Below are 27,980 nucleotides of genomic sequence, written 5' to 3'. Positions count from 1 at the left end.
ATGAGAAGTTTATTAATGATATTCAAAGTGGCAGTGGGTGTTCTCTGGGAGCGTTGCTAGTCAGCCACATAGAGACCCTCCCCTTTTAGATCCTATCACTCATCAGCAAGGGAGCTCAGGCACACTTGCATGTCCAGTCACAAGCTGCATTTTGGTATTAACGGCACTTCATCAAGGTCCAGGGAGGGATCACCTTTGCATTAAACATACCCATACTCAGTCCAGTCAAGCTGCAGTGCTTGTGCATTCCATTTCCTAGGGAGATGCGTTCGCAGGTATGTCTTGGTAAGGGTTTCTTGCAGAAGTTTCCAACTAGGCAATTCTGGAAAGTGACTGGGCACAAAGGCATTATTCAGCTGATCTGTGTTCAGACTCAATTTCTCGTATCAGGGATGCAAACATTTAGCTCTGTTAGCCCTGCAGAGCCAAAGCAGTTCAGAAAATGAGCTTGTCTATTCATCCTTGGGTATAATTAACAATTATTTAAGATCTAATTATGCTTATGCAAGCTATTGAAAGCTAGGTAGTTGCTCAGCTGTTGGTGCATCATTTGTCTAGCAGAACTTTCTTCACAAGATGGAAAAATGCTCCTTTACTCGGTCATGAACTGCTGAATATGGAGGTCATTGCTACATTGAGACTATCCATCAGATCCTGTGCTACGGAAAGGTTCTGCTGAACCTCAGCCCATTGGATCAGGGATTCAGGATGTTAATAGGCCTCCGTGCATGACAGATCAAGAATTCTAACACATGCGTCACAAAAATCTTAACTATTGTCCATTAAATGGCAGTGTGGCAAAGGCCAAGGTAGTTTACACTCAATGTAACAGGCAATAGGAAAGCCAGATCGGTGTAGCAGAGCTATCCAACATAAACTTTTCCAGGGTTACGTTGCGGGACTAGTGAGGCAAATATAAGGGGCAGTTCTCTCCACTGTCAATAAAAACACAGAAACAAGTGATCTGGAATATTAATGTATCAAATACATTATCCCAACAAAAAATGCTATAGTGTCCATACTAAGTGTGCCATGGTGGCTGTGCTGATCCAGATTAATCCCTGGTATAATTCTGCTGAAGTTTATGGAGTTACACCAGAAATTAATTTAGCCCAGAGTGTCTGGATAGCAGTTTATTACACACAATGACTAGCTGAGCTGTGTAAAACTTGGGCTAGTTTTGCCTAGATTCATGAGCATTCCAGCGAATCTGAGCCAAGTTTTGAACAAATCTTAAACCAATTTGGGGTTAGAGTTGGAAACTGCAAACGTTGGTTTGAAGTCAGTCCATCCACAACTCTGCTGTTTTGGCTGAGCTGCTTTGAGGTGCTGGGTTTGACACACACTAGCCAGATGTACAATACTGGAGGCTTGTGCTATCTCAAGAGTAAGCAGGCCACAGCTATCACACATGCTTAGACCAAATGGACAGCACAGCATAAAGATGACTGACAAACTAGGGTGTGTTGCCCTTTGTAGACTCCACAGGGACATGAATCAAAACTATGGGGGAACCCCTATGAACTGATCCCCATGTTCTCCCCTCTTCAGTTTGACACAGCTCTTCATCAACCTACGAACTAGAACTGTGGTACATCGTACCTAACTGGCACTGAATGACTTGTGCCTGTCACATTACAGGAGTCTTTCAGACCTTAGTACATATGAACAGGTTGTCTGTGTTATGTTGTATGTTTTCCATTGTGTCACAATTCCTTTTTGTTCTTGCATTAAATCCCTTGAAAACAGGGCATACTGGCACATACTTGAACCACTCTATCCTTTTGACCACGCTCATTCCAAATGGAAAATCGTAGCTTTTCAAATTTGCAGCTGTGGTTCTGTCTGCATGTGCTCCGGCCTTCCACTGAACCAGCCCACGCTCCTCCTGTGTCCCTGGGGAGAGCAAGAGATCCTGAGTGTTAGGACAGCAAAATAACTAAAGAGCTTACTCATTCAAAGTAATGAGCCACTGGATGTAGTTCACTTGTCTGGATAAAGGATTGTTCCACAGCAGCTCAGACCATTGACTAGGCTGGTATCCTGCCTTCTGAAATGGCCAGGGCCTGATGCTTCCAAAAAGACAGAAAAATGTACCTGGCCAACTGTTCAATGCTCTACAAGGAGGTGTGTGTGTGGGGGGGGGGGAGGAAATACACCCCTACCTTTTATACCTGAAAGCATGAGATTGCATTACCTCACTATCAATGGATGGGAGATGCAGTTAAAATGATCCTGAGTTCCCATGAGAACTCTGTATGCAGGAAACAGGACAGGATCAAGCTTGTAGTGCTAGCTATCTTGCTAGTATTTGTAAGATTATCCCACCTTTTGTAAAAACAAACAAACTCTGCTCTGGTGTTTGAGCCAGTGTTTTTCTGCAGCAGTGAGTTCCACAGATTGAGTATGTGCTACATAAAATATGTCCTCATACTTATAAACATAGTACTCTTTAACATCACTAAGTGACCCTTAGTTGTCACAGAATGAGATGGGATATACAGGAAGGACTGATCAGTTTTACCTGTCATTATATTGAATTAATTACTCAATAGATTCCTCTCTAAAAGCTTTTCTTTTCCTATTATTTAGCACTTGGCGACCCCAATCAAGACTGGGCCTTATTGTGCTGGAGCCAGTGATACTCAGACTGAGGCTCATGAGCCACCAGTGGCTCTTTAATGTGTCTCCTGCCTATGATATTAAAATACTGATTTAATTAATAACTGATCTATGTTATTAACCAGTCAGGATGCTTTTACTATGTTATTAACCAATTGTTGAATACTTAAGAACATAAGAATGGCCATACTGGGTCAGACCAAAGGTCTATCCAGCCCAGTATCCTGTCTGCTGACAATGGCCAATGCCAGGTGCCCCAGAGGGAGTGAACCTAACAGGTAATAATCAAGTGATCTCTCTCCTGCCATCCATCTCCACCCTCTGACAAACAGAGGCTAAGGACACCATTTCTTACCCATTCTGGCTAATAGCCACTGATGGACTTAACCTCCATGAATTTATTTAGTTCTCTTTTAAGCCCTGTTATAGTCCTAGCCTTCACAACCTCCTCAGGCAAGGAGATGACTGTGCGCTGTGTGAAGAACTTCCTTTTATTTGTTTTAAACCTGCTGCCCATTAATTTCATTTGGTGGCCCCTAGTTCTTATATTATGGGAACAAATAAATAACTTGTCCTTACTCACTTTCTCCACACCACTCATGATTTTATATACTTCTATCATATCCCCCCTTAGTCTCCTCTTTTCCAAGCTGAAAAGTCCCAGCCTCTTTAATCTCTCCTCATATGGGAGCTGTTCCAAACCCCTAATCATTTTAGTTGCCCTTCTCTGAACCTTTTCTAGTGCCAGTATATCTTTTTTGAGGTGAGGAGATCACATCTGTAGGCAGTATTCAAGATGTGGGTGTACCATGGATTTAAATAAGGGCAACAAGATATTCTCAGTCTTATTCTCTATCCCTTTTTTAATTATTCCTAACATCCTGTTTGCTTTTTTGACTGCTGCTGCACACTGCGTGGATGTCTTCAGAGAACTATCCACGATGACTCCAAGATCTCTTTCCTGATTAGTTGTAGCTAAATTAGCCCCCATCATATTGTCTGTATAGTTGGGGTTATTTTTTCCAATGTGCATTACTTTACATTTATCCACATTAAATTTCATTTGCCATTTTGTTGCCCAATCACTTAGTTCTGTGAGATCTTTTTGAAGTTCTTCACAGTCTGCTTTGGTCTTAACTATCTTGAGCAGTTTAGTATCTGCAAACTTTGCCACCTCACTTTTTACCCCTTTCTCCAGATCATTTATGAATAAGTTGAATAGGATTGGTCCTAGGACTGTCCCTTGGGGAACACCACTAGTTACCCCTCTCCAGTCTGAAAATTTACCATTAATTCCTACCCTTTGTTCCCTGTCTTTTAATCAGTTCTAAATCCATGAAAGGATCTTCCCTCTTATCCCATGACAACTTAGTTTACGTAAGAGCCTTTGGTGAGGGACCTTGTCAAAGGCCTTCTGGAAATCTAAGTATACTATGTCCACTGGATCCCCCTTGTCCATATGTTTGTTGACCCCTTCAAAGAACTCTAAAAGATTAGTAAGACATGGTGATTCATTTTGCTGTGAGAATAATATATATATAACTAGTAAATGAAACAATGAATTGACACAACTGTGGCTCTTTTGTGCAACGTTGATCACTGATTTGACTCCTGAACCACTGAGGTCTGAGTATCAGTGGTCTAACTCTATTCAAAGAGAGATAGGCTCTTATTGCATAAAAATCCTGCTCTACCTCCAACTACAACCCTGGATAATTGATTCTGCCAGAAGATAGTTCGCCAACACAATTAATATAGCTTAACCTCTCCAGCCAGGACTGAAAGCATAACTAAAACAATATACAACCAGACACGCACAAAGTGACTCAAGCCGCTGACAGCACCAGTGCATTATAAGGCCTTGTCGTGAAAGCTTGCAATGGCTGTACCTGGAATGGTGTTGTCCAATATGAAGGCAATGCCACCCCCAACAAACATTTCCGTTGTTAACAGCACTGTTAATATCTGGTCCACTTCAGGAACACCTATAAAACATGCAGAATGTTACACTGATTAACACAGAGCACTGGGTTAGATGCTACTATCGTCTGTCTGAAAAAGAAAAATCAGACTAGTGTGTGTATTTAAAGAGGACTGGCAGTTTCCTACCAATAAATGCCAGTGATGCCAAGCAATAACTTTGATTATGACTAAGGCATTTGTGGGCCCAGATTAGATTAAATTGATACTCAAAGACATCTATCTTATCTACCTACCTTCCTGCCTTCCCTCTTCATTCTACTTATATGAGCATCTCAGGCCTGCTGACTCAGTGTATGTGTTATCTCGTATCCCATTGTCCAGTTTGTTTTATTAGAGTTCCTAAAAATCTAGTTTACAAAGCACACCGTATGTTGAAATGCTGAGAGTAGCTATAGGCACATATCAAGAGAGAGAAGAGACCAACAGCTGCAAACAAAAACAAGCTAACTAGGATTTAGATCTCATTTGGAGCAGGACAAATGCCCTAAATCCCTCCCGCCCCCCGCGCCCCATTCCTATGGAAGCTACATAAAATTCCTAATGTCATTCCATCATCATTAAGAATTGCAATATTGATAATCACTTGTCCCATGCATTAGCATGGTGCCCAAGAGACCCACATTCCTATCTTACTCAATCCCAAGAGTTCAGTAGAGTCCTCCATTCACTGCAATACTAATAGGGGCTATAAAGCATGTTTTGAGGCTTTCATCCAGAGAGGCGTACCTGTGTTAATGGCATTGGGGCGCGAATCCAAGTAGTTTGGCAATGTCAGCCCGAAAAACATTGCGAATCCCAGAATGAAAAGATTGCGGGAGGAGTTCATGTCAACGAACTGCAGGTTGGAAAGGCCAACAGCTGTGATCATGCCTGCAAATGTGCAAACAGAGAAAACGCAGCCTTGTTATAGACACAGAGGGTCTGTGTGCATTCCGTGCGAGGCAGAGGTGGCCACCTGCTGAGTCATTGGGACTGAGAAGCAAAATATTAGGTACCACTAAAGCCATCTCTATTCTGAAAGTTGCACCGGTTTAACTAAGAATATGTCTAATGCTAGGGAGACTATACTGGCATAGTTACATCACTGTAACTATGCTGGCATTAACCCATCAGATAGACACAGGCCACATCGACAGAAGGTATTTTTCCATTGGTGCAGAAACACCAGCTCCCCGAACAACGGTAGCTATGGCAACAGAAGAATGCTTCTGTCGACGTAGCTGCGTCTACACGGGGGGTTAGGCTGGCACAGCTTGTCAGTAAGGGTTGTGATTTTTTTCAGACTTCTGATTATGCTATGTTGATTTAACTTTGAAGTATAGATCAAGCCTCAAAGTGTGATCCAAATCTGATTAAATCAGACCGGTGCAAACACCTGTGTGGACACTTAATTTGATTTAAATCTGGTTTATATCAATTTAGCTTAAATTGATTCATTACCAAGTTAAGCTAAATCAATATAAGCCAGCCTGAAATTGAAGTAACTGTGGTCACACTGTATTCTGCACCAGTTTAACTAAATCACTTCTGAAACAGATTTAAAGTTACACCGATTTGACTTTGAATATGGACAAGGCCAAAGGCTGCTATAATGCATTGGCAACCCCACCGCTTAGGGTCAAGAGACAAAAGTGTAGCTTGAATGATAGTCTCTTATGTTTGGAGGAAAACTTGAACCCTAGAATATAGGCAGTAGCTGTGCATCCCACTGCTACCTTCGCTATCCCCAGTGATGCTAGGTAGCTGCAGTTCTTTTGTTCCCTGTAACTGCTTCTGAAAGGAAAGCAAGTTCTTCAAGTGGAGAGCTTCAGAGCCAATGTTGATGGGCACTGGGCAGCCAACTCTCTTAGGCATTGCAAATCTCAGCCTGGCTCAAGCGCTATAAGTCACTTTTAGGTCAATCAAATTTAAATGAATATATTAGGAAACGATTGGTAGGAAAGAGGACTGCAATTTAATGCTAATTTTGCCTTGACACCCTGCTGATCACAATTATCAACATATCTTTATAGGTACGTTACCGAATAATGTACAGAACATCCCTCCGAGGATGGGGTCAGGGAGAGAGGCAAACAGAGCCGTGAACTTGCCGATGGTTCCCAAAACAAGCATGATCCCAGCTCCATATTGCACCACTCTTCTGCTGCCCACCTGTAGAGAAAAACCAGCAGCAGGGTGAAGCAAATTGGCTAGAGTCATTCCAGGCTTAATAATATGTTGCTATTATATAGCTCTGTTCATCCAGAGATCTCAAAGCACTTCCCAAAGGAGGTAAGTATTGTTATGGTGGGAGACACCCAGATGCCTCTGTGTAGGGTAGATCTACACAGTTTCAGAGTCCAAGCTCCAGGCTGAGTGGGAATGTCTGTGGCTGTTTTTAGCATTATAGTGGGAGTGCTGCAAGCCTGAGTCTGTAGACTCAGGCTCTGAGATTCACACCTCCAGGGTTTTTGCTGTGTAGACATACCCAGAGTTTTATCAGTTCCTTTTCTCAGCATGCAAACAAGGGCACAGTCCGTGAAGACCTGCTGTGTTGTTACTAGGTTTGTGATACAGTTCCTTTTGGGGGAGCTGTTGCAAGCAGGACAAGAGTTGCTCGTTGCCTTACTCTCTCTAACATAGTAGGATTTTTTGTGGCAGCGTTGCTCTCTGGGAACCAGGCACTGGTGCTTGGCCTGAGAACCCTGAACGTGGTTTTTCTGGGTGCTGTCTGTGACCTCCTCTGCTCAAGGACTGAGTGACACAGTCTAAACAAACATGTGGCACTGACAATATACCCAGACTCCGGCACTGATTTCTGGGTGACAGTGGGTTAGGGAAACTGAGATACAGTGAAATGAAGTGATTTGTGCAAGCTCATGCAGTGCCTGAGACCCCAGATCTCCTCACTCCCTGCTCAGTGCACCAAGCTGCGTCAGACTTTAGAAATTAAAGAGGGGGGGGATGTTCTGGTTCATGGGGAGAGACTGGCGTGCCAGAGCTTTCGCTATGGGCTAAGCACTATTCATTAGTCTCAGTGGTGCGTGCTCTACCCTGCATTGGGTGAGAAACACAGCAAGCCTGAGCCCTTCTGCAGCATCTTCCCTCCAATCTTAGCCCTGCCACGCTCCTGTGATGTTTTATCCCCATTTCCAGGCTTGGAGAACGGAGGAGGCTGGCTTAAGGTAACAGAGAAAATCTGTCACAGAACAAGGAAGTATAAATCTCTTGGACGTATAAATCCCAGGCAGTGCCCCGACTACGAACCACCTCCCTTCCCTGTGAGCCAGTGTCCTGCACAGCCCAGCCTCTCTGTGTCAGAGCAGCCTCCAGTCGAGCTCTTTCACAGGTGAGGTTGGCAGCTCTCTAAAGTACTGCCTTGTAACCCGGATGCAGGCCCTAGGCCGCAGCCGGCCCCGGGTATTGTTCTACTCAGCGTTTTTATTTCACAACCTTCTCTCTGGTTCTGGAAAACTGACTCGAAAAGTCTCATGTGTTCAGGACGCCCTGACCTGGCTCCCACAGTGCTTAGGCCAGGCACTTCGGGTGTGCTACTCTGCAATTCAAACCTCACAGCTGGCCTGGGCAAGCTGACTTGGGCTTGCTGCTGTGCGGCTGTTGAGTTCCAGCCTTGGGCTGCAGTCCGAGCTCTGGGACCCTCCCCCCCATTCCCCCCCCCCACACCTCGGAGGGGGGTTGTGAGGATAAATGCAGGGAGTGGGAGGCACTCAGACACAGGAGGGGGCAGAGAAGCACCATAGATAACTAGACTTACTGACAGGTGCCCAGGGACAGCAAGCGAACTCTGGGCACTGCGAGGCAAGTGGAACCAGGTGGGTCCAAGGTCTCAGGGGCAGAAGAGGCTGCCCTCTCCTTGCCACAGCAATGTCATAGAGGGGCTATTGCAGACACATTATATAAACACAGTGACCGGGAAGGGCCTCAGGGCCAGCATCAGAAACTAGACAGATCCTGCACTAAGCTGGGACTCAGGCCCAGATGGAGCGTGAATCCCAGAACGGAGGTTTGGCTGCTGAGAACGCTCCACCAGCTGCCCCAGACCCAGCAAATCTGGGGCTACCAACGTTCAGCTGAGCGGAGCAGCCAGGCCAGTGCACTATGATGGAGAGTAGGCCAGAGTTTCTGCTGCTTCGGTTCTACAGTGGGCACACAAAATGGCATTAAGCTACCACAGCACTTTCCTAATTCAGTGCCATCTGGGTGCAATTTAGAGCAGCCCCAGTACTTGCTCTAAGTTGTGTCAACTTCCATGTGCTGTTATCCCTCTGCCTGATCTCTTGCTTCCCCAGCCCATGATCTACACCAGGGGCTTGGAGAGAGCTATTATGCCAGCTCTGTGCTTGCTGTAGAACCCCCTCCAGCCTCAGGATCAGAGTATTGCATGAGCTGTTTAAGTCCTCTTTATGGTTTAGGAATAGCATCATAGAGGGGCTACATCATAAGAAAAAAACATGAGCCATGGTGTCTATGGATCTATGAAGGGGTTTTATAGCCTGAACCCTGAACCCTCTGTTGTACCCACAAAATAAGCAGGATGCCAGTGGAAGATGCTGATATTCTCTGCAGCCCAGGTGTGAGGCAGGCAGCTGTGCTGGGCACCGGCTGCTCAGTCCAGGTGCCGAGAGCTTTACAGCGATCCCACCTGACTCAGCACAGAGGGGAGGTGTCCAAAGAAGCTCACTGGCTGGTACCTTTGTGATGCCCAAGACGCCGATGTTGGGGCTTGAGGATGTGGAGCCGTTGCCCGTTCCCAGCAGCCCAGCTATGATACAGGAGATCCCCTCTGTAAAAATGCCTCTGGAAACAGACAAGCCAACCCAAGAAATTTCATAAGAACGGCCACACTGGGTCAGACCAAAGGTCCATTTTGCCCAGTATCCTGTCTACCGACAGTGGCCAATGCCAGGTGCCTCAGAGGGAATGAGCAGAACAGGTATCATCAAGTGATCCATCTCTTGTCCCCCATTCCCAGCTTCTGGCAAACAGAGGCTAGGGACACCATCCCTGCCCATCCTGGCTAATAGCTGTTGATGGAACTATCCTCCATGAATTTATCTAGTTCTTTTTTGAAGAACTGTTATAATCTTGGCCTTCACAACATCCTCTGGCAGAGAGTCCCACAGGTTGACTGTGCATTGTGTGAAGAAATACTTCCTTTTGTTTGTTTTAAACCTGCTGCCTATTAATTTCGTTTGGTGACATTTCATTTCCCATTGCATTGGGAGCTCTCAGGGCAGCATCTGGAGAGGGCAGGGATGCATGAGGGCGCTTAGGGGCAGATTGCATGCGGCAGACACAGCCTCCACCGGAGGGGGTGCAGATAGGGCAGGGCTGTGGTGGGAGAATTTCCAGCCAGCGGCTTCCACTCTCTTGCGATGGGAAAGGGTGCGGCACGCATTGCCACACCCGAGGCACTTGCACAGCATGTGGCATGTTCTAAATGCTCGACAAACAGGGGAGATGGGGAGCGTTGTCCAGTTACCACCTGGGGAGGCCGAGCTCAGCCAGCTTATGGATGCCAAATGGTAGCCTGTTATGGGGGTCAAATTTGGGTGCCAAATGGTCGCACCAACAGCCATGTTTCGGCACCTACATTTCCAAGGTGCTGAACCCGCAGCTCCAGCTGCCCTCATGGGAGCTTTGGGTGCGCAGCCCCTTAGAAAGCCAGGCCAAAGTTACTGAGGGGCCCAACGCTGGGCATTGAAAACCTGGCTAGCACACGTGAGCCTAGAACTCAGGTGTCCTGGCTCTAGAGTGACCAGATGTCCTGATTTTATAGGGACAGTCCCGATTATTGGGTCTTTTTCTTATATAGGCTCCTATTACCTCCCACCCCCTGTCCTGATTTTTCACACTGGCTGTGTGGTCACCCTACCTGGCTCCCACCCACTGCTGCCCAGAAGGAATCGTCTTGCTGTGGTGCAAACCCTGTGTCTCCTGCACAAACCCCTGTGTGATTTAGAGGGACGGGTGAGCTGCTCGTACCGTACCTATTAATGGCGTGGATGGGTGGCGCTGGAGCCCCCGCCAGCCTGGCGCAGGCGTAGTAATCCCCGATGGACTCGATAATGCCAGCGAGGGTAGCGCTGAACATCCCTAACACAGCCGCTGCCGTCACGGTGGGCAAGCCCCACTGACCTGCATCGGGCAAAGCAGAGCAAGGGATGAGCTGCCCCGGGCATCCCAAGCCCTGAACATGGCCATGCCCACTCAGGAGCCGCTCTAGGACCGTGCCCTGCCCGGCTCAAAGGGCCAGACACAGGGTGTGCTGGCAAAGGCTGCTCAGCCCATTATCCTTCTGACAAAGCGCACTGTGGACTTGTGCTTGACACGGGTGACCCGGGAAGCCCAAACACAGCTGTGGGGCAGTGGGGGTGGGGGAAGCTGCAAGCCCCTAGAGCCCTCCCCCAACACACACACACTGGGGATATGCTTCTGCTGCTGCAGATTGCTCCTTGAGACCTGCCCAGCTTTCTTCTCTGCTCTGGTGGTGCAGCCAGCCACAGGGGCGGTGCCTGTGCAGGAGGATGCCAGCTCAGGCCATGCCTGGCCAGCCTTAGTGTCTCTCCTCTGCTCCCAGGCCACCCACTCAGCTGTGGGCGTTACCAGTGGACTCCTCTCCCTGTGAATCAGTATGGACCCCAATGGCTCTGTACAGTGCTGTGCACTAGGGGAGGTGGTAGAGGGTGATCTTTTCCCTACAGCAGCTTCTGCTGAGTATCTGGTTAGGGGAAAGGGTCATTTCGCTCCCCTAGTCTGAGCTCCAGCATGGGGAGCAGAGCGAGGGGGCGAATTCTGAGGATCAGTGGAAGATACTGAGCAGGGGCAAGGTGCCCCAGCTCCTTGCCTTGTCTGGGGAAGTGTGCAAAAGTGTCCTGCAAGCTGGGCTGCTATGTGCACCAATGGCAGGCAAACCTGACTTGTGCACTGCATGGAAACGCGTGTACACTTCTGCAAACACTTTCCCCGATCCCTCGTGATTAGACAGAGCCAGTCATGAGAGAATCTCACGTTCACTCACAAGGATACGGTAGGCGGAACCAGGGTGCAATTGACATGATTTTCCCCCTGGCGTCCGTCCTGGCCTTGTAGCCATATGCCTCAGCATCGTGTGGGAAAACATCCGTCAGTGTTAAAATATAGCACAGCAGCCACACCACCATGATAGCCAGGATGATCTGGGGATGAAAAACAGAGGCCCATGTAACATAACTGTCCAGGCACACGAAGCAGCAACACCCCCGGAAGACGGATGGGAGAACTGCTCCAAATACAGCAAGAATTGCCCACCATGGAGTCCCAACCCCCAACCTACACTAACAACTCCAGGAACATCTAAGGCTTCACAGAGATCCCTGTGCTATGGGACTGCTGAGACCAGCACGGCAACAGCAGGGCTTGAAGTTAGCACATCCAACCCCACAATTCAGTCCCCGTTGAAGAAGCTCTCTCAGCCCTTAGCTGTAGCCTGCCACACAGCGGAATAGTATCCAGTCCATACTCTAGAGGGCAGTGGTAACACCAGCGCATGCATCCACCCAGGACAGTATTTTGACGTCTGGAAAAGTTCGGTTAACTCCAGTCTTTCCCCCATTTATTTCACATTTCCAAGTATTTCTGCTTTCCTGGATTCTGGCCAGCGCGGTTAGTGCCAAAATGCCACAGCCATGGCCACGTTTTCTGACTTTCCAGCCCAGTAGTAAGTGCTAGCGATTGCTAGCCCGACACCACAGCCCCAACAGCACTAGATTGTTCATAGACATTTCCATCACAGGCCTGAGACCCCCTGGTATGTATCTGACCCAGACCTCTGAGTGGTGGGAGGTTTCACCCGTTACTGGTAATTAGCAGAGGACAGGACCGTCCATACCGGGAACATTTTGAAGATCTGTAGCCTGAACACAATACAGCCTTTCCCCCATTTGTACCCAGGCAGTCGAAAGGTCGCATTTCGCAGGTACTGGGCAAATAAAACAATCAGAAAAATGGATCTATTGAAAAGAGAAAAAGAGCCATTAGGACATCCCTAGGAAATGCAGAAGGGGAACTCCCTGAGGGCCGAACTGCACCATTGTCCAGAGATCGTATGCTCTCTGGGCATGGGCCCATCTTTTTGTCTGCATTTGTACAGCATCTAGTGCTTGGTCCATGACTGGTGCTCCTGGGCACTACCATGAATAATATTAACAATAGTGTATTTGAACCCAAATGTTTTTAACCAGTTACGGGCCAGTCTATGCAAGCCAGTATCCATTGACTATGCAGAAATGAGCAGGAGGACAGATCTGGTGTATGAGAAGAACATACAATCCATGCTGGTGTGGCAAACATGCCTGTCGGTGCCAGTGACCAATTTCCCCATTCATCATTTTGTGTCTGCTAAGTTCGGAATTCCCGTTGTTTTCTGAGAACGTGTCACAAGTAAATGGTGAAGGATAATCCTGGTGAGGTGTTTGCCTTACGTATGTTTAGTTGACTGGAGTAAGCTAATCCACTGTTCACTAGCTGGGTTACAACAGCAGGATGTATTGGGTGCTGAGTGGACCTGGTCAGGAATTTTCTGTCAAATGTTCTTTCCTGCAATGGCTGCAAAATCAAGATTTTTCCAGAGGAAATTTTTTTGCTTTTCTATTTGGGTCAGGTCCAGCTGAATCAAAACATTTTGGTTGATCAAACTGAATCAAATGTTTTGTTTTGGGACAGTTTGACGTTAACCTGTGTTTGTCTGAGCTATGGTGGGGCCTCATGGGAGTTGTAATTTGGGCGCCTTGTGCCCCCATTTTCTTCTATTGGCCAGACTCCCTGACTGGACTGCATCTCCCATAGCGCATCACAGTTTCCCATCATGCTGAACTGCCACAATACCGCTTGAGAGGCTCATGCCCCTGATGCATTATGGGAGATGTAGTATGGCTCGGGACCCTGGCCCATAGAGGTGAATGGAGGCATGAGGCATCTGAAGTATAACTCCCATGAGGTACTGCTGCAGCTCAGGCACACACAGCTTAGTGTAGAACTGAGCTGAAATATTTTGACATTTCCAAATAGAATTTTTTTCAGAACATTTTGCTCTGCCAAAATTGTTTATATTTCAACTTTTCATCCTAATTTGGAACAAAAACACAGGTTGAACTTTCATGGTATTTTCAGTCAGCTCTGGTACTTAGATATGGTGGTGGTTGGTGTCCTATATGCTTCTAGGATAGACAGGCACACAGTCGGATCAGTTATCAGACAGATTTTGAACCTCGCAGCCTATTGAAAACTCAGCAAAGCAATGACTAATGCCATCTGCTCTTCCCCTCTCAACCTTTGTCCCCCTTTTTGGCTTGAATACGCATTATCAAGTGATCTTGATTATGAAAAACCAATTGCTGTGAGTTACATGGAGCAGCACAGCATGTTTTCCATATGAAATGTGCAAATGTAGGCAAAACTCCCACTGGCTTCAATTAGAGCAGGATCAGGTCTATAGGGCAAACCCCACTGCAATCAGCAAAGGTGTCTGGGGATGGAATTTAACCCTGAGCTGGGGGTAACTTGGAGCTTAAGGGCCAGATTTTGCCTCCAGATATGCACACCCATGAGAGTGTGACACTAAGTGCTAGCAGCATGTCACTCTGTGAGCCCTGTGGCTGGTCTCTGTATGATAAGCAAGGAGCGTACAATGCTGCAATGCCCCAGTGCGATCCTGCGCGGTCCCCCGCAGCTTGGAAGACTGACAGTCCTATCAGGGAGACGGTGGGAGTGACGGTGAGAGGTCCAATGTAGCTGAGCAGTGCTCCTGGCAGCCCCACAAGCCCGATCACCACTTCCACCAGGCTGGACACGATGATCGCCCCTTGGATCTATGGTGCAAAAGGGGGGAGAAGCATGTGAGGTGTGGAGATGTGATCAGCTCAGAGCTGCCACATGCTGCCAGGCTTCTCCGCCCGCGCAGGTGCTACAGATAGGGATGAGCCTGGCGGCCTAGTGGCATTGGCATGGCTCTGACCTTGGGTGCTGAACCTGGCCCCCCCATCCCTGGGGCTGTGGAGGCAGCACATTCTGCCCCACATGGGCAGAGAGCACCGTGGCCATCAGCTACAAGGGTTTAGCCCTTGTCCACAGGGAGTAATGTGCTGGGGAAGGCTCCATCATGGAGGAAGGGAAAGGAATAAAGAATGAAAGAACCTTGGACTGGGATGGGAATGGGAATATCCATCCATCCATCCATCCATCCAGTCATTATATATATTCATCCGTCGGTCCGTCCATCCATCCGTCCAGCCCATGCTCTTCACAAGTTAGAGAAGGTTGGGTTGAACAGCATAAGGGGACATGCCAGTATCATGCAAGAGCAATTCTAAACGACTGCATCCTGGTTCAAAGAAGAGCAAATGACTAAAAACATAAAATGTGTCTTGGGTAAAACGAAGCTGACTAGTGAATGAGCCCGGGAGCTGCAGTCAGTCCAGTCGGATGATGTCTGGGAGGCCACAGGCCAGGCCTCTCCTGTTTGAGTGCAGCGCGAGAGCCGGAACTCTTGTAGCTGCTGTAAAGCAAGTCCTCTTGTTTGGTTAGAAGATTAAACCACTGGAGAATAACTGCATTTTACACATTGTAAAACCCAGCAAGTCTCCGCCATGGCCAGGCAGCCCAGTGATGAGCTGCATTTTCTGGGTCTTAGCCTACTTCCCAGCAGGAGGTGCTGTCTGGTGTCCACCTTCCTTTGGACACAGGAATTGCCACATTGGATCAGACCAGGCATCTATCTAATCCAGGATCCTGCCTCCAGCTGAGGCCAGCACCAGCTTCTCCATAGGAAGCAGCAGGGAGACCTGCAGTGGGCTGTTAGGGGCTAACCAGCTCCAAGGGAAAGATTCCTTCTAGCTCTCCATAGTTAGAGGCTGGCTTATGCCCTAGAGCCTAGAGGGTTATGTCCCATTCCAAACTGGATTTTTTTGCACATGGGAGCTTCCCGGGCTGAGGGAGGATGGTGTCACTTAGGTATCTCTCCATCTGTCAGCATAGACCTTGATAATAACAATACCTGACTCTTACATAGCCCTTTCCATCAGCAAATCTCAAAGCACTGCACTATCGTATATGTATTTATCATATGTGTGGTAGGGCAGTGCTAGCCCCATTGCACAGCTGAGAACTGAGGCAGACAGACTAAGTGACTTGCCCAGTGTCACACAGGAAGTACAGGGCAGAGGAGGGAATTCAGTACAGGTATCCCACATCCTAGCCCAGTGTCCTAACTAATAGGCAATGTCTCCTCTCCATTGCTCTGCACTGAGACAGACCCCAGCACCATTCACAGCTATGGTGCTACTGGCATGTCTGAGCACTGACCTGAGATGTGTTTGAAGGTATTTCCCATTGACCAGTCAAGTGCACCCAACCATGGCTAGAGTCACCTGGAGGTCCCTCCTGCTTGTGCGCCTTGGCCGGACATGACTGCAGAAGCAGGGGGAAATTGCTGTGGCTTGCATGGAACAGAAGTGGCACCTGCACTTTGCACTGGCCCCCTGCACAGGGATGTATCTCATAAACACCAAGGTGCGTGGCCCTAACGCAGCTGAGACGTAAGCAAGCTTGGTGTTTGTCTGGGGGGAGTCTTCTTTCCCGTGTCCTGGTGAGACAGATCCTCAGGGCCCCTGAGCCGCGTACGCCGCTAGCGGCATAGTCAGAGAGCATAGCTTACTTCTCTCATCCTCGGGTGCCACACGTGAGACGTGTTCAGTGGTAACGTCCAATTGCCGTAGATCTCCTCTAAGACATGAAACGAGGCTGTTAGACGTGCGGGGATAACACCGCTCCAGGCCCTGCCCCCTAGGGCATGATTCACTGCTGCACTAGTCCTGTTTACACTGGTGCATCTCCCTTGAAATCTAGAGACCCTGCTGTGCTGGCACCGTGTACCCACCGAGTGAGGGCTGACCCCTGTCCCAAAGAGCTGACCGGCAAAGGGTACATCTGCCCTGCAGGTGAAGGTGGGATTGTAACACTGGTATCATATCTGGGCAAACTTTAATCTTCCCAGCATGGGCAACAATAGCAGTGGAGATGCAGCGGCCTGGACCAGCAGCCCAGGTATATACACAGGGGCGCCGGTGGGCTGGTACTGGGACGGCTAGCCTGTGCCAAAGCCTGCGCTGCCATGATCAACATTACCCACATCAGCTGGATTAAGGCTAACCCTGGCGTGCCTAATGGTGCTGCAATCACACCTTCATTTGCTGTGTAGACGTGCCCTAAATAGACCAGTGTGGGAGGAGAAACAGAGGCAGAGAGAGAAAGGAAGGAACTGGCTCCAGGTGAGGGAACTGGGCACAGCCGTGGCCTCCTGGGCTGGTGCCCTTACCTACTAGACAACACTACCTCTGGATAGCTGTGCTTCAGCCATGACACTTGGCACATGACACTGAGCGTTCTCTCTCTCAGGCGCTTGGCTGGCTGTTCCCCCTCACAGGCTCAGCATCTAACTGACGCCATATATGGGGTAAGGCAGGAATTTTCCCCAGCTCAGATTGGCAGCGACCTTGGTGGGTTTCACCTTCTTCTGTGGCGTTGGAAGCAGGTCGCTTGCCAAGTTCCTCCGGGTATTTCTCATTTAATCAGTTCCCTGCCACTGCAGGGGCCTCAGGCACTGGTGCACCTCAGCCCCCCCAGTCCGTGCCCATACTAGAGCTGTCTTCTATGGGCTTGGTCCCCTTTTGGTTGTTGGGATTAGTGTGCAGGTATTGAGTGGGGTTGTTAGGCTAATATGCAGGAGATCAGGCTAGTGGAGGTCTGGGGAGCTCCTTCTGGCCTTAACTGCTGTTGTACCCTTAGCTATAAGGGTTGTACTTGGAGGGGCTGTTAAGTGACTCACGGGCTTTACCACATGACCTGGATGTAAATGAAGCTTCAGTTACCTTCTGGGGGACATTTCCATTTCTCCAGGGCCAGGATGGACTTGGCAGGAACCAGAAAGGCTAGTGCGCTTGCTTGAAACAGGGGGAGTCTGCATGATCAAGAAGGAAAAGCCTCATTTGCAATCGCCCACCGCTCTGCCTCGCCTTCAAAACTTCCCATGCAATGGTTCAACAGGGACCAACAGCCAAAAGAAAGCGTGGAGAACAATTGCCATAGAGTGCAACCTACCGGATCCCCAGCGTGGTCTGGATCAGCGTGGTGATCCCGACGCAGGTGAAGATGGTGCCGATGAGCTGGCTGACCGTGTATTGGTCCTTTCCCACACACAGGGACTCTGCCAGGAGGAATGGGACGGCGATCGTCCCGCTAAAACAGGTCAGGTAGTGCTGGAGCAGGGAAGGGAAAGGAGTCTTTGGTTAGGGGAGGGCTGTTGGGTGGATCTGAGAACCCACCTCCATTCCCAGCGAGAGTGAAGTTCGCCTCTGCACAAGGCCATGGTACCGCTTAAGTCCCAATGTGCTATGGGACTTAAATGATGCACTGCGACTTGTGCTGGACCTCTGAATGTCAGGGGTTTGCTCTTGCCACTGCTAATGAGATCAAAACTCAAGAGTCACGTACAAGGGCACGTGGTATAAGGAAAATTGTATTAAAATTATACAGCGATCACTTTAGATGTTCAGTGGTGTCCTGGTCCTGCTTGCAGGCTACAGAGCTCTGTAGGGAAGTGTGTGAGCCACTGTTAGTTTGCACCAGACAATGAGTAATACCTGTTTTAGGGAGCAGCCTGCTTTTTCTCTCCCTGGTTTTGTTTCTTTGTGTTGGTAAGGGACTGGATTTTAAGACATAAAGTGGTGTTACGTTGCACCCTTCCAGAAAGATTAAAAACCATAGAATACACTAACTTCTCTGTGTGTATGTCATGATCATAACAGGGCACTGGAAGCAAGAGAGTGGGGCAGTGCCCTCTGATCTCTCCTTTCTTACCTGAAAGCCGAGCAGGATGCAGAGGTACCATGGGGGCACGTCTTCAATTTTATAGATCATGTCGAATTCTTTCTGCTCCCTCCCTGTGCCTGTGGCTTGGCGCTGGAAATGGAGAAAGGACGATTTCAGCACCAGCAGGGGCAGAGAGCAGAGGCTGGCGGTTAGGCTGAGAAGCTTGACAGAAATCAAATGTGAGCGGATTTCCTTGCTCCCCCATGACTTGGTCTCTGAAGTGATTGCCCCAGTGCAGGGAGATTTGAGACATATCTGCTATGCCCTGGCTGTCTTGGAGTAACATACTCACCCAATCTATCCTGAGAGCCCTCGGGCCTGCTGCAAAGGCCACATTGCAGCTGGAGCCCCCAGCCGAGAATCTGGCTGGCCCCTCCTAGGGAGCCCACACTGGAGCAATAGTTCTGTCCCCAGTGCAGTGTGTTCCCTACTCCATGCCCACAGCAGGGGAGGAAGGGAACTTAGTACCACCCTGCCCCACCTCTCATGCTCCCTTCAGACAGTGAGGGGCTAGCAGGGAGACGGGGCTGCATTTTCCAGTGGGATTCTGGCTGGCTCCTGCATAGGGGGGACAAAGCAATCTGTTCCCTGCCCACTCGTGCACAGCCCCCCTGGGGCCAGCTCCAAACAGCCCCCTGAGGTTCTGGGTGTCACCACTCAGACCCAGCACTGGTGTCTCCGGTTCCCTGAAGCCTCTGGTTCCACTGCGCTGCTGTTTTCATTAGCCACACATTCCTAGGGCCAGTGCTCAGAGCAGGCCGGGATTACCCAGCATGCACTGGGTGCACTTGCACAGAGCCCCTATCTCAAGGGAGCCTCCACCCACCAGAAACAAGCCCAATCCAAGCTGGCGTGGTGCTGTGACCCCATGCGCCAGGTCACAGCCCCACGCGCTCCAATCATGACAGGGGAGCTGCCGGGCCAAACCTGAGCAGCGCAGGGCTGGGGCGGCCAGGGGATGAGCGGAACAGGGTGGCTGCGATCAGGGGGAGCTGCCCTAGCTTGGGATGGGAGCAAGGTGCTGAGATGGGGGGAGGGGGTGCTGGTGGCCAGGAAGGTCCCTGAGGCGGTGGGTGAGGGACTGGGGGTAAGTGGGTGGATGTTGGGTGAGCGGGATGGAAGTCAGGGCTGCTGGGATGTGTGGGGGCTGCCAGGTTAAGTGGGGGCAGACAGGCGGAGCAGAGCTCTAGTCTGAGGAAAGTGGTGGGCCCCCTCCCAATTTCCAGAGTGCACAGGGCCCCAAAACTCGGTGAGTTGGGCCTGGCTCTCACCCTGTGTTACCCCATGTGCTACCCGGGAGTTCTACAGCTGTTGGCCCTTTGCCTGCCGTTTCCAAAAGCTCTAGTGTTTCCTGGGCAAAGTGCAGGCTTGGCATCTGAATTTCACATGCAAGGGGCAAAGGCCTCTCCAGGGGTGTCTCCGCTCCCAAGGAATGCTGTGCATAAGGATGTGGTGCAGTGGCAATCCACAGGGAAGAACTGCTCTCCTCTAACCCCACCAGCTCATTGGTAAGGGCCCTGCTGCTTGAGGGTTTTTGCCCAAGAAGGGAGCTGCCAGCTAGTCCTAAACTCCTGCAGCATTCCCTGTTGCTAGTGGGGTCCCGCAGGGATCTGGTCTCAGCCCAACGCTATTCACTATCCTTCTCAGAGCTCTGGAAGGAGAAAATTATTGCTGATAAGATGGGCAACGGACACACAAATTGGTGGCGAGATGGACCAAGGTCAGTTATACATCACTTGGTAAGCTCAGCTCATTTGACCAGCATGCCTTTTGATACAGCCAAATGCAAGGGACGAAGAACATGGGTCACGCTTAGGAGGAGGGACAGGAGCCTGGAAAGCAGTGATGCTGCAGAGGACTTTGGGGGCAAAAGAACTGGAGCTCCGAGTGTGATTCTGTAGCTAAAAGGGTGAATGTGATGCTTGGAGGTGTGAGCAGAGCCATATCGAGTAGGACTAAGGAGGTGCTATTATCTCTGCACACGGCATTGTATACTGGGTCCAGTTCTGCCGGCCACATGTCAAACAGGATGTGGAGAAATTGGAAAGGGTGCAGAACAGAGTTACAAGAATGGTGTGGTGTCTGCCAAGCCTGCCTTATAGCGAGAGACTAAAGAAGCTCAGTCTATTTAGTTTGTCCAAGAGAAGAATAAGAGGTGAGTTGATCACGGTCTATAAGTACCTGCATGGGGAAGAGATTTCTGACAGCAGAGGGCAGAACAAGATCTAGTGGTTGGAAGCTGACACTAGACAAATGCAGACTAGCAACAAGGTGCCAATTTTTCAGTGAGGGTAATTAACCATTGGCAACACTTGATCTGGGGATGTGGTGGATTCTGACTCACTTGATGTCCGTCAATCAAGACTGGATATCTTTCTAAGTGAGATGCTACAGCTCAGCCAGGAACGATGGGCTAGATGCGAGCCTCACTGCCTGGGTTCTCCAGCCTGGGTTCTCCAGAGGTCAGACCAGCTGATCAGAATGGTCCCCTCAGGCCTTGGAATCTGTGAATGTAGTCCCCTGAAGGCCCAGGAACAGTTGCCAAGACCCAGAGAAAAGATCCTCTGCTACCACCAAGCCTCTGGCTTCACTGCCCAGATCCAGCGCTTCATCCTCAATCCTCCCGCTAGTGTTACCAGTCCCAGTGATTTTCTACTCTCGCAGTTACAGCTGGTCAAAATACCTGTCCCTCCCTCCAAAAAATTTCAAATGAAAAATCTCCCTTTGAACTCTTTTGTTCAGTTTTTTTTAACATCTTTAGTAGGAAAATTAAGTGAACTCTTGGTGTGTCAATTCAGTTTTCAAAAAGTGAAGTTTCTTTAGATGTGAAAGGGTCATTGTTGTTCCACTCCTCCCACTCCCACCCCGCATTTTGCCATTGAGTGAAATAGAACGCCACTGACGAGAGTTATTTCCTCCCCTCCCTTTTTTCACTCCATCCCTTTTCAAAATGTCCCCGACGTTGGGAACGTCAGTGACCAACAAAAAGAAAAATAAAGACCTGCTGTAACTCTGCCACATTCCGCAATGGCCTCAATGTTTGTGTTTCAGAGGGGAAGGGACGACTCTCCACGGAGCTCGGAAAATACCCGGCGAGTCAGTGTGCTACAGGAGGGCTGCTGCAGACACCAATGGCTGCAGAGGAGAAGGCTCTCGTACCAAGCCAGTTGCACTCCACGGGAGTTTTTCCATTGATGCAATGGGCTTTGGACCCAGCCCCACCACTGTGCTGAGACAGGCCAGCTGCTACATGAGCCAGGGCAGGGGGCAACAGAGAGACAAGGAGATAGGGTGGAATGAGCCCACAATGAGCTTTAAAGACAAGGAGTGTCACTTTTTTAGGGGCAGATTGTGACGTGCTCAATGCGCCCACAGTGCCCCCGCTTCCTCTCCTGTGGCGGCTGCCTGTATTGCAGCTGGCAGCAATTGTGGGGCCACTACCCGCCCTTGCACCCAGCTGGGTGAAGAAGGGGTGGCAGGGAGGCAGTGGGTGGAGCCTGGCCAGCGACATCCCCGCAGCATGCTAGCTGAGCCTGCAGTAATGTGCACCAGGTAAAGGGCTGGCACAGATTGCCTCTTCCATGGAGCCAAAGAGGGGCAGTTTGTGATTCCTCAAGTCCCAGCCTGGTCCTTGGTCTGCCCCTAGGGCAGCGCAGCCATATGCCACCCCTCAGTCAGGGCTCAGCTGAGCCCCTCACCTAACAATGGACCCCTACCTCAGCTAAAGCTAGTGGCAAGCTGCAGTCTCAGCTGCCTGGCATCCTAGGCAGAGCACTGGTCTCACCTTGTCCTCACTCTCCGGCTCCTTTGCATACGAATTCTCGGTGATGATTTCGGGGATCCCCTCATGCTGGGCGGAAGCTGCATTTCCATTCTGCATTTCCCCGAGGGACATGGAAGACAAAGCAAGTCACTGCTTAGAGAAACTGCTGGCAGAAGCACCATCACCAGGAAAATAAAAGATCACAGCACATAACAGGCAGCGCTGATTGGAAGGCTGCCACTGTCTCCACCAGGCTGGTGGCTGTTGCTAAAAGCAGCTTGTCTGTTTTGGGAACCCAGAGAGACTCACCACAGCACTGGGGAGTGAAGAATTGGTCTTTGTTCCCCATGCAAAGAGCAGCCATCACCATCCAGTCTGAGTGGCTTTGATTGACCTTACAGGGAGCAGCAATGTGAGACAGAACAAATGGAGCATCTCAGTGAGAGCACGGTGTGTGTCTCTCCTCTGTGACATGCTGCAGCAATGCTGCTCACACAATGGCTGCTGGCCTTGAAGCTGAGCAGATTAGGCTTTATCTAAGTTGTGCGGCTTTAACTATATGGGTCTAACGTTATCAGCGTGGTATAGTTAAAGTGGTACAATCCCTCAGTGTGGACGCAGCTAAACCAGTATAAATGTGCTTATACCAGCAGAGCAACCCCCGTACAGGAAGGGGAATGAGTGATACTGGTATGAGGCACCTTTATACTGGTGTAATTGCATCTACTCTAGGGTGGTACCAGTATAACTATATCAGTGAAAAGTCACACTCCCTAACTGTAATAGCTATATCAGTTGGTATGTAGGCCAGGCCTTAGAAACACAAAGGTACAGTACAGAGAAATCAAATGGCAGTTACATAGCTACATAATATCCCTCCTTAAAGTAAATTAATGGATTTAACAGCATAGTCACCACTTGTGTAGCACATACAAAGACCTTTACAGAGCACTAGTTAAACCCCAGAGCACCCCCAGGAGATAGTAGTGCCCTATCACCCCCATTTTACAGATGGGAAATCCAAGGCAGAGAGAGTAAGTGACTTGCTCAAGGTCAACCAGTCCATTGGTGTCAGGGCTGGGATTAGCAGCCAGGAGTTCCTGGTGCTCAGATCACTCTCCCTTCACTGGTAACACTGACAGGGTTTGGATCATTGCTATAGAATACACTAGTGTTTAACACCCCTCCTTGCCCTCCCCCACTCCACCAGGGGAAAGTGGATCTTGAATAAATGCTACATTGCATTGTAAAGGGGTCACACTAAATCCTCCACAGTATGGGCCCAATCCTGCAAAGGGCTGAGCCTGCTGTGGGGTGTTCAATGCACTTCACACCCAGTATCTTCAGTGGCAGCTGCACGCGCTTAGCAGCAAGCAGCATCAGGCCCTGCATTACAGCATCCCGTACAAAATAAAGGCAAGTTCCTTGCAAATTTACCTGAGAAAAAACCCAACAGTCCTCAGTTTCTTGAATCCCATTTCTCCGTCTGTGGTTCTTACCGTCTGGGGCCTGGATTCCAGCTCTCTTCTCTCCTGGCTCCTGACTGAAGGGTCTCCTGACCTCCAGTCTCGGCCTGATTCTTAGAACCTCGCAAGGCTTTTGCTGAGTCCGTGAACACATAGTGGAGCTGCCAGGGTTCCCTGGGCCATGTCGAAGGGGGGAGCTGCCCAGGGTGAGGCAGGGCAAGGAGAGGAACCAGCAGCGACAAAAGGGCATTACCTGAACCTCATTCATTCTGACTATTAGGTCATGTTTTGATGTCAAGTGCTCCCTTCCTTAGTGGCACAGTGGAGTCACCCCTCACTGGGGGCCAAGTCGCTTCCACTTTGCTTCTAAGCCAGACGGTGAATGTTTAATAAGTCAGTCCAAAGGGAAGCGCTCTGTGAAATCTGGCTTCCAAGTATGATCAAAGGATAAGTTGCCTTTAACTTCAGACACAAGTCTAAGAAAGAACCTGTGATTGCTGCTCCCCTCCCCTTCTAACAACCAACACAGACAGCTTGCCACCCACTTCTCAGATAGTTACATCAAACACTGGTAAGCAAGGAAATGGATGCATTTGGGGAGAGGGAAGGGGAGGGAGTGAAAATATGGTAATAGCAAACAACATGTTCACCTTGGTTTGAGACAAATCTTCCGAACTGTTCCCCATTCTCCTGCAGAGTGCCACTGGGATTTCCAAGGGGACTTTGGAGAGTGACGCTTTTTATGGTCCTGGGGAGGACTTTAGTCAATACACCCGACATTGTTCATGGAGTCAATCTATAACTACGGTTATTGGCTGCTGATTGTGAAAGAAATGAGAGCTGTGTTTTTAAAGATAATATATTAACTCCATTAATTATGCTTGGCATCGCAGGGGAATGATCAGCCTTTCCTAAACTTATTGCTTTTTTCACAGCTCTTTTGTGAAAACAGAAAGCTGAGTTACAGTGTAACTGACTAGTTCATAAATGGACTGAATTACAGATTGCACTAATCAGCTCATCAGGTCTGATAAAGGAAGCACCATCCTGCTGAGCCAATGTATCTGCACCAGCTCTCAGACTCTCTGATGGGTCAGCCCGTTGGAGTGCCCCCAGGCAGAGGCTCTTAGATCTGCGTGTGGTGTACATTCATTGGTCGGGTGGGTGTGGTTTGGAAGTAGATCCCCCCAGATGTGACATTCCACAATGCCGTGGGTGTTTTGATCTGGGGTTTTGGTTCAGGCCCAGCAGACTTTTCCAAATCTGGTCAGAACCCCCCCGAACATCTGACACGTGCTGAACTCTGGTCTGGCCACCTCTGGATAAGCGGTTGTTCCATGGCACTTCCTGTTACAGAGGATGGAACATGAACAGGCAGAAAGAGAAATAACAAAAGGTACCTGGCTATTTTAGACCCTAAAAGATGACTGCGATCAAGTCTGGATCTTGGTGCCCACGACACCTTGATGCCTTTAGAGCCAGTGACGGGAGGCAGGGGGACGTCTTTAAAGTGGGCCCAACATGGGCACTTCAGGTCTGCAGACATCACAGCTGTTTTACAAACAGATATGCCATCGGCCAGAGGATGGCCCCAAACTTTGGGGCAAGTCAGCTCTGGACCTGGGTTCTGATCCTGATGTCTTGGCTTGGACCATGCAGAAATGTGGTAAAAATCACGCGTGTTCCACCCCCCCTCCCCCACAACATAATTGGCTTGGCAAACATTTCTAGTGTAGACCTGGCTTGTATCTCACAACACCACAGCCGCTTCCTTCCCATAAAAGCATCTCTCGCTTGAAATAGCTATCCCGACAAAACTCGTGGCTGAGTGGGAATCGTTAGGAGAGATTCACCCCAGTTTATGTTCGGCACCAGGCCCTCAGTTTACCTGCCTGGGCCCCCAGAAAAGGGGCACAGCCCATTTCTCGGGGAGCTAGGGCCACACACGCCTCCCAGAGTGACACACTCTTAAAGGCATGGCCTGATAATGCTGGTTCTAATCTGTTCCTGGACCTCAGCAGCTGAAAGAAGATGGAGCTCGGCTGTTCTCAGTGGTGGCAGATGACAGAACAAAGAGTAATGGTCTCAAGTTGCAGTGGGGGAGGTTTAGGTTGGATATTAGAAAAAACTTTTTCACTAGGAGGGCGGTGAAGCACTGGAATGGGTTACCTAGGGAGGTGGTGGAATCTCCTTCCTTAGAAGTTTTTAAGCTCAGGCTTGACAAAGCCCTGACTGGGATGATTTAGTTGGGGATTGGTCCTGCTTTGAGCAGGAGATTGGACTAGATGACCTCCTGAGGTCCCTTCCAACCCTGATATTCTATGATGCTATGATGAAAGTCGGCACCATCATCCTGCTGTTTGGTGGTGCTGATCCAGTTCCCACTAGCTAACCATCCACCACCACTACAGTAGATAGGCCAAGAACTGAATGTGCTGTCCAGAACAAACTCCCCTTTCACACTGGTGTCTCCAGGCCAGGGGTGAGGCACAATGGCTGGGAATATGGAAGATGCTTGTGCTGCCACTGTCCATGCTGTGAAGACCCAGAATCATTGGTCTCCAGGGCTGTCCATCCAGTGTCTTTCACCATCTAAAGCTCCAGGGTGGCAGAAGGCTGATGGGAAGGTGTCAGCAGCCCCAGTGCTTGTGCTGCTGTTGGAATAAAGTCTGTGTACCTGTGTCTATCCACGATTCACACAGATTCTCTCTAGTAGCCTATTAGTTACAAAGGTTGCTATGAAATTAAGCATTAACTGCAACATTAGATGCTAAAGAATGTTTGCTGATGGATGGGGGAGCTAATGTTTTCCAAGTCCCAGCTGATGACAGGGGCCAGGACTCTGGGAAAGAGCAAAGTGTCACAGGGTCCACTCACTACTAGGGCACCTCCTCCTGGCTACTCTGAGGACCAGCTCCTTCTGGGTCCAACACCCCCTTCTGCCGCTCATTCACACACCTTGCCACCTCCCTCCCTCTCTGTGTGTGACTCAGGAGGCTCTCTCTTCGTGGCTTGGCCCTCCAGCCCGGTCACTATAGTTCTCCCATTGTGGGGTTGCAAAGTCCTATTGGATGACAGTCCCAGGCAGTCTTCTGCTCCATTGTCCAGTCTGCATCACTTCTCACCCGGGCCCACCCTCAACTCCAGGATCCAGTCCAGGGACCCTATGTCTAGCAATTGTGGTCTGCTTTCTCCCAGACCCTGCTGCTATTGCCCTGGACTCCTTCCTACATCTTCTGACTCCTCTGGGTTTACCAGCCCAAACTCCCTTCTCCCAGGGGGAGGATTGGAGACTACTTCCCCTGAAGCCCCTTTCTGCTGCGAACTTCCTTGCTTTATACCAGCCCCACCTGTTCCTTCTCAGCTGGGCTCCATCATCAATCAGCCTTTCAATCCCTCGCTCCCCCCAAGGTGCAGCCTGCTCTGCCTGTGTGGGGTGGACACTCCATCACACACACAGTGGAATTAAGTATCAGAGGGGTAGTCGTGTTAGTCTGGATCTGTAAAAGCAGCAAAGAGTCCTGTGGCACCTTATAGACTAACAGACGTATTGGCGCATGAGCTTTCGTGGGTGAATACCCACTGCCATCACAAACAGGAAACCTAGCTGTTGATACATCCAGAAGGATGGCAAAAGTGGGATCTGGGACAATGATGGGCTGGGCTGCCCAGCTGGGAATCTCGTCTGAAATGAGAGAAGACCCATGGGTGGCACTGCAAGGCCCAGTGCTTGAATGGTGGGAAATTGACCTGAGCAAAGCACTTGAGAATGACCCTATAAGGGCTGGTCTACACCAGATTTTGTGCTGCAGTAACTATAAGCAGCAGTATAACTGCATCCACACTGGAGGCTTGGAGTTATAGTGCTACAAAGACCATGTATAGATAAGCCCCAAAGTACAATCCTGCGCTGGCAGGGATTGACTTGATGACCCAAGACGTCTTCTCCAGCTCTAATTTTTGATGGCCACATTATCTCCTACATGGGGAAATGCCAAGCTAGGGGGCACAAAACTACCCAATGCGAAGTGACACTGCACAAGGCAGTGCTCCCCCACCTGCCTTGCCCAGCACTGCTTGGGCTGCATGATGGGAAGAGGAGTCAGGACTAGACCTCAGAGGTATTTAGGCACCTAACTTATTGAGCATTCAGCCCTACAGGACATGGTAAGACTGTACGTGGATGTAGTAGCTATTCTCATGTAGAATGAGGAGAGATCTTATAATGGCTGTGGAGCACA

The 27,980-nt window shown here is 49.5% G+C and overlaps 1 protein-coding gene across 2 annotated transcripts; it reads right to left on the bottom strand.

The window, feature by feature from the left end:
• Positions 1 to 5: 5 nt before the first annotated feature.
• On the bottom strand, positions 6 to 24,598 carry SLC23A1 (solute carrier family 23 member 1). Of its 2 annotated transcripts, none has more exons than XM_045028149.1 (15): positions 24,390 to 24,598; positions 22,295 to 22,384; positions 18,499 to 18,600; positions 17,740 to 17,897; positions 17,511 to 17,599; positions 16,298 to 16,365; positions 14,272 to 14,453; positions 12,476 to 12,596; positions 11,627 to 11,783; positions 10,596 to 10,743; positions 9,297 to 9,402; positions 6,627 to 6,756; positions 5,332 to 5,475; positions 4,512 to 4,607; positions 6 to 1,896 (listed from the first exon to the last, which is right to left on the bottom strand). In XM_045028149.1, the coding sequence occupies exons 1-15, from the start codon at positions 24,423 to 24,425 to the stop codon at positions 1,649 to 1,651; spliced, it is 1,875 nt and encodes a 624-aa protein (XP_044884084.1). In that variant the 5' UTR covers positions 24,426 to 24,598; the 3' UTR covers positions 6 to 1,648. The 2 variants fall into 2 exon arrangements, with proteins under 2 accessions (XP_044884084.1, XP_044884085.1); XM_045028150.1 differs by lacking the exon at positions 24,390 to 24,598 and adding an exon at positions 23,773 to 23,888.
• Positions 24,599 to 27,980: the final 3,382 nt, after the last annotated feature.

The sequence above is a fragment of the Mauremys mutica genome, chromosome 8 (genome assembly GCF_020497125.1).
Source record: "Mauremys mutica isolate MM-2020 ecotype Southern chromosome 8, ASM2049712v1, whole genome shotgun sequence".
Classification (NCBI taxonomy): Eukaryota; Metazoa; Chordata; order Testudines; family Geoemydidae; genus Mauremys; species Mauremys mutica.
Note: the sequence above shows the minus strand (reverse complement) of the source record. Positions and strands in the feature narration are given on the sequence as shown.

What these genes read in the sequence shown, in the direction of transcription:
- SLC23A1 (XM_045028149.1), bottom strand. Translation starts at nt 24,425, where the DNA reads ATGGGGAACAGTTCGGAAGATTTGTCTCAAACCAAG. An exon ending in CAGACCACGCTGGGGATCCG is followed by an intron (nt 17,600 to 17,739) that starts GTAGGTTGCACT and finishes TTGATCATGCAG; the next exon opens with ACTCCCCCTGTTTCAAGCAA. An exon ending in ATTGGACAACACCATTCCAG is followed by an intron (nt 1,897 to 4,511) that starts GTACAGCCATTG and finishes TGCTCTCCCCAG; the next exon opens with GGACACAGGAGGAGCGTGGG.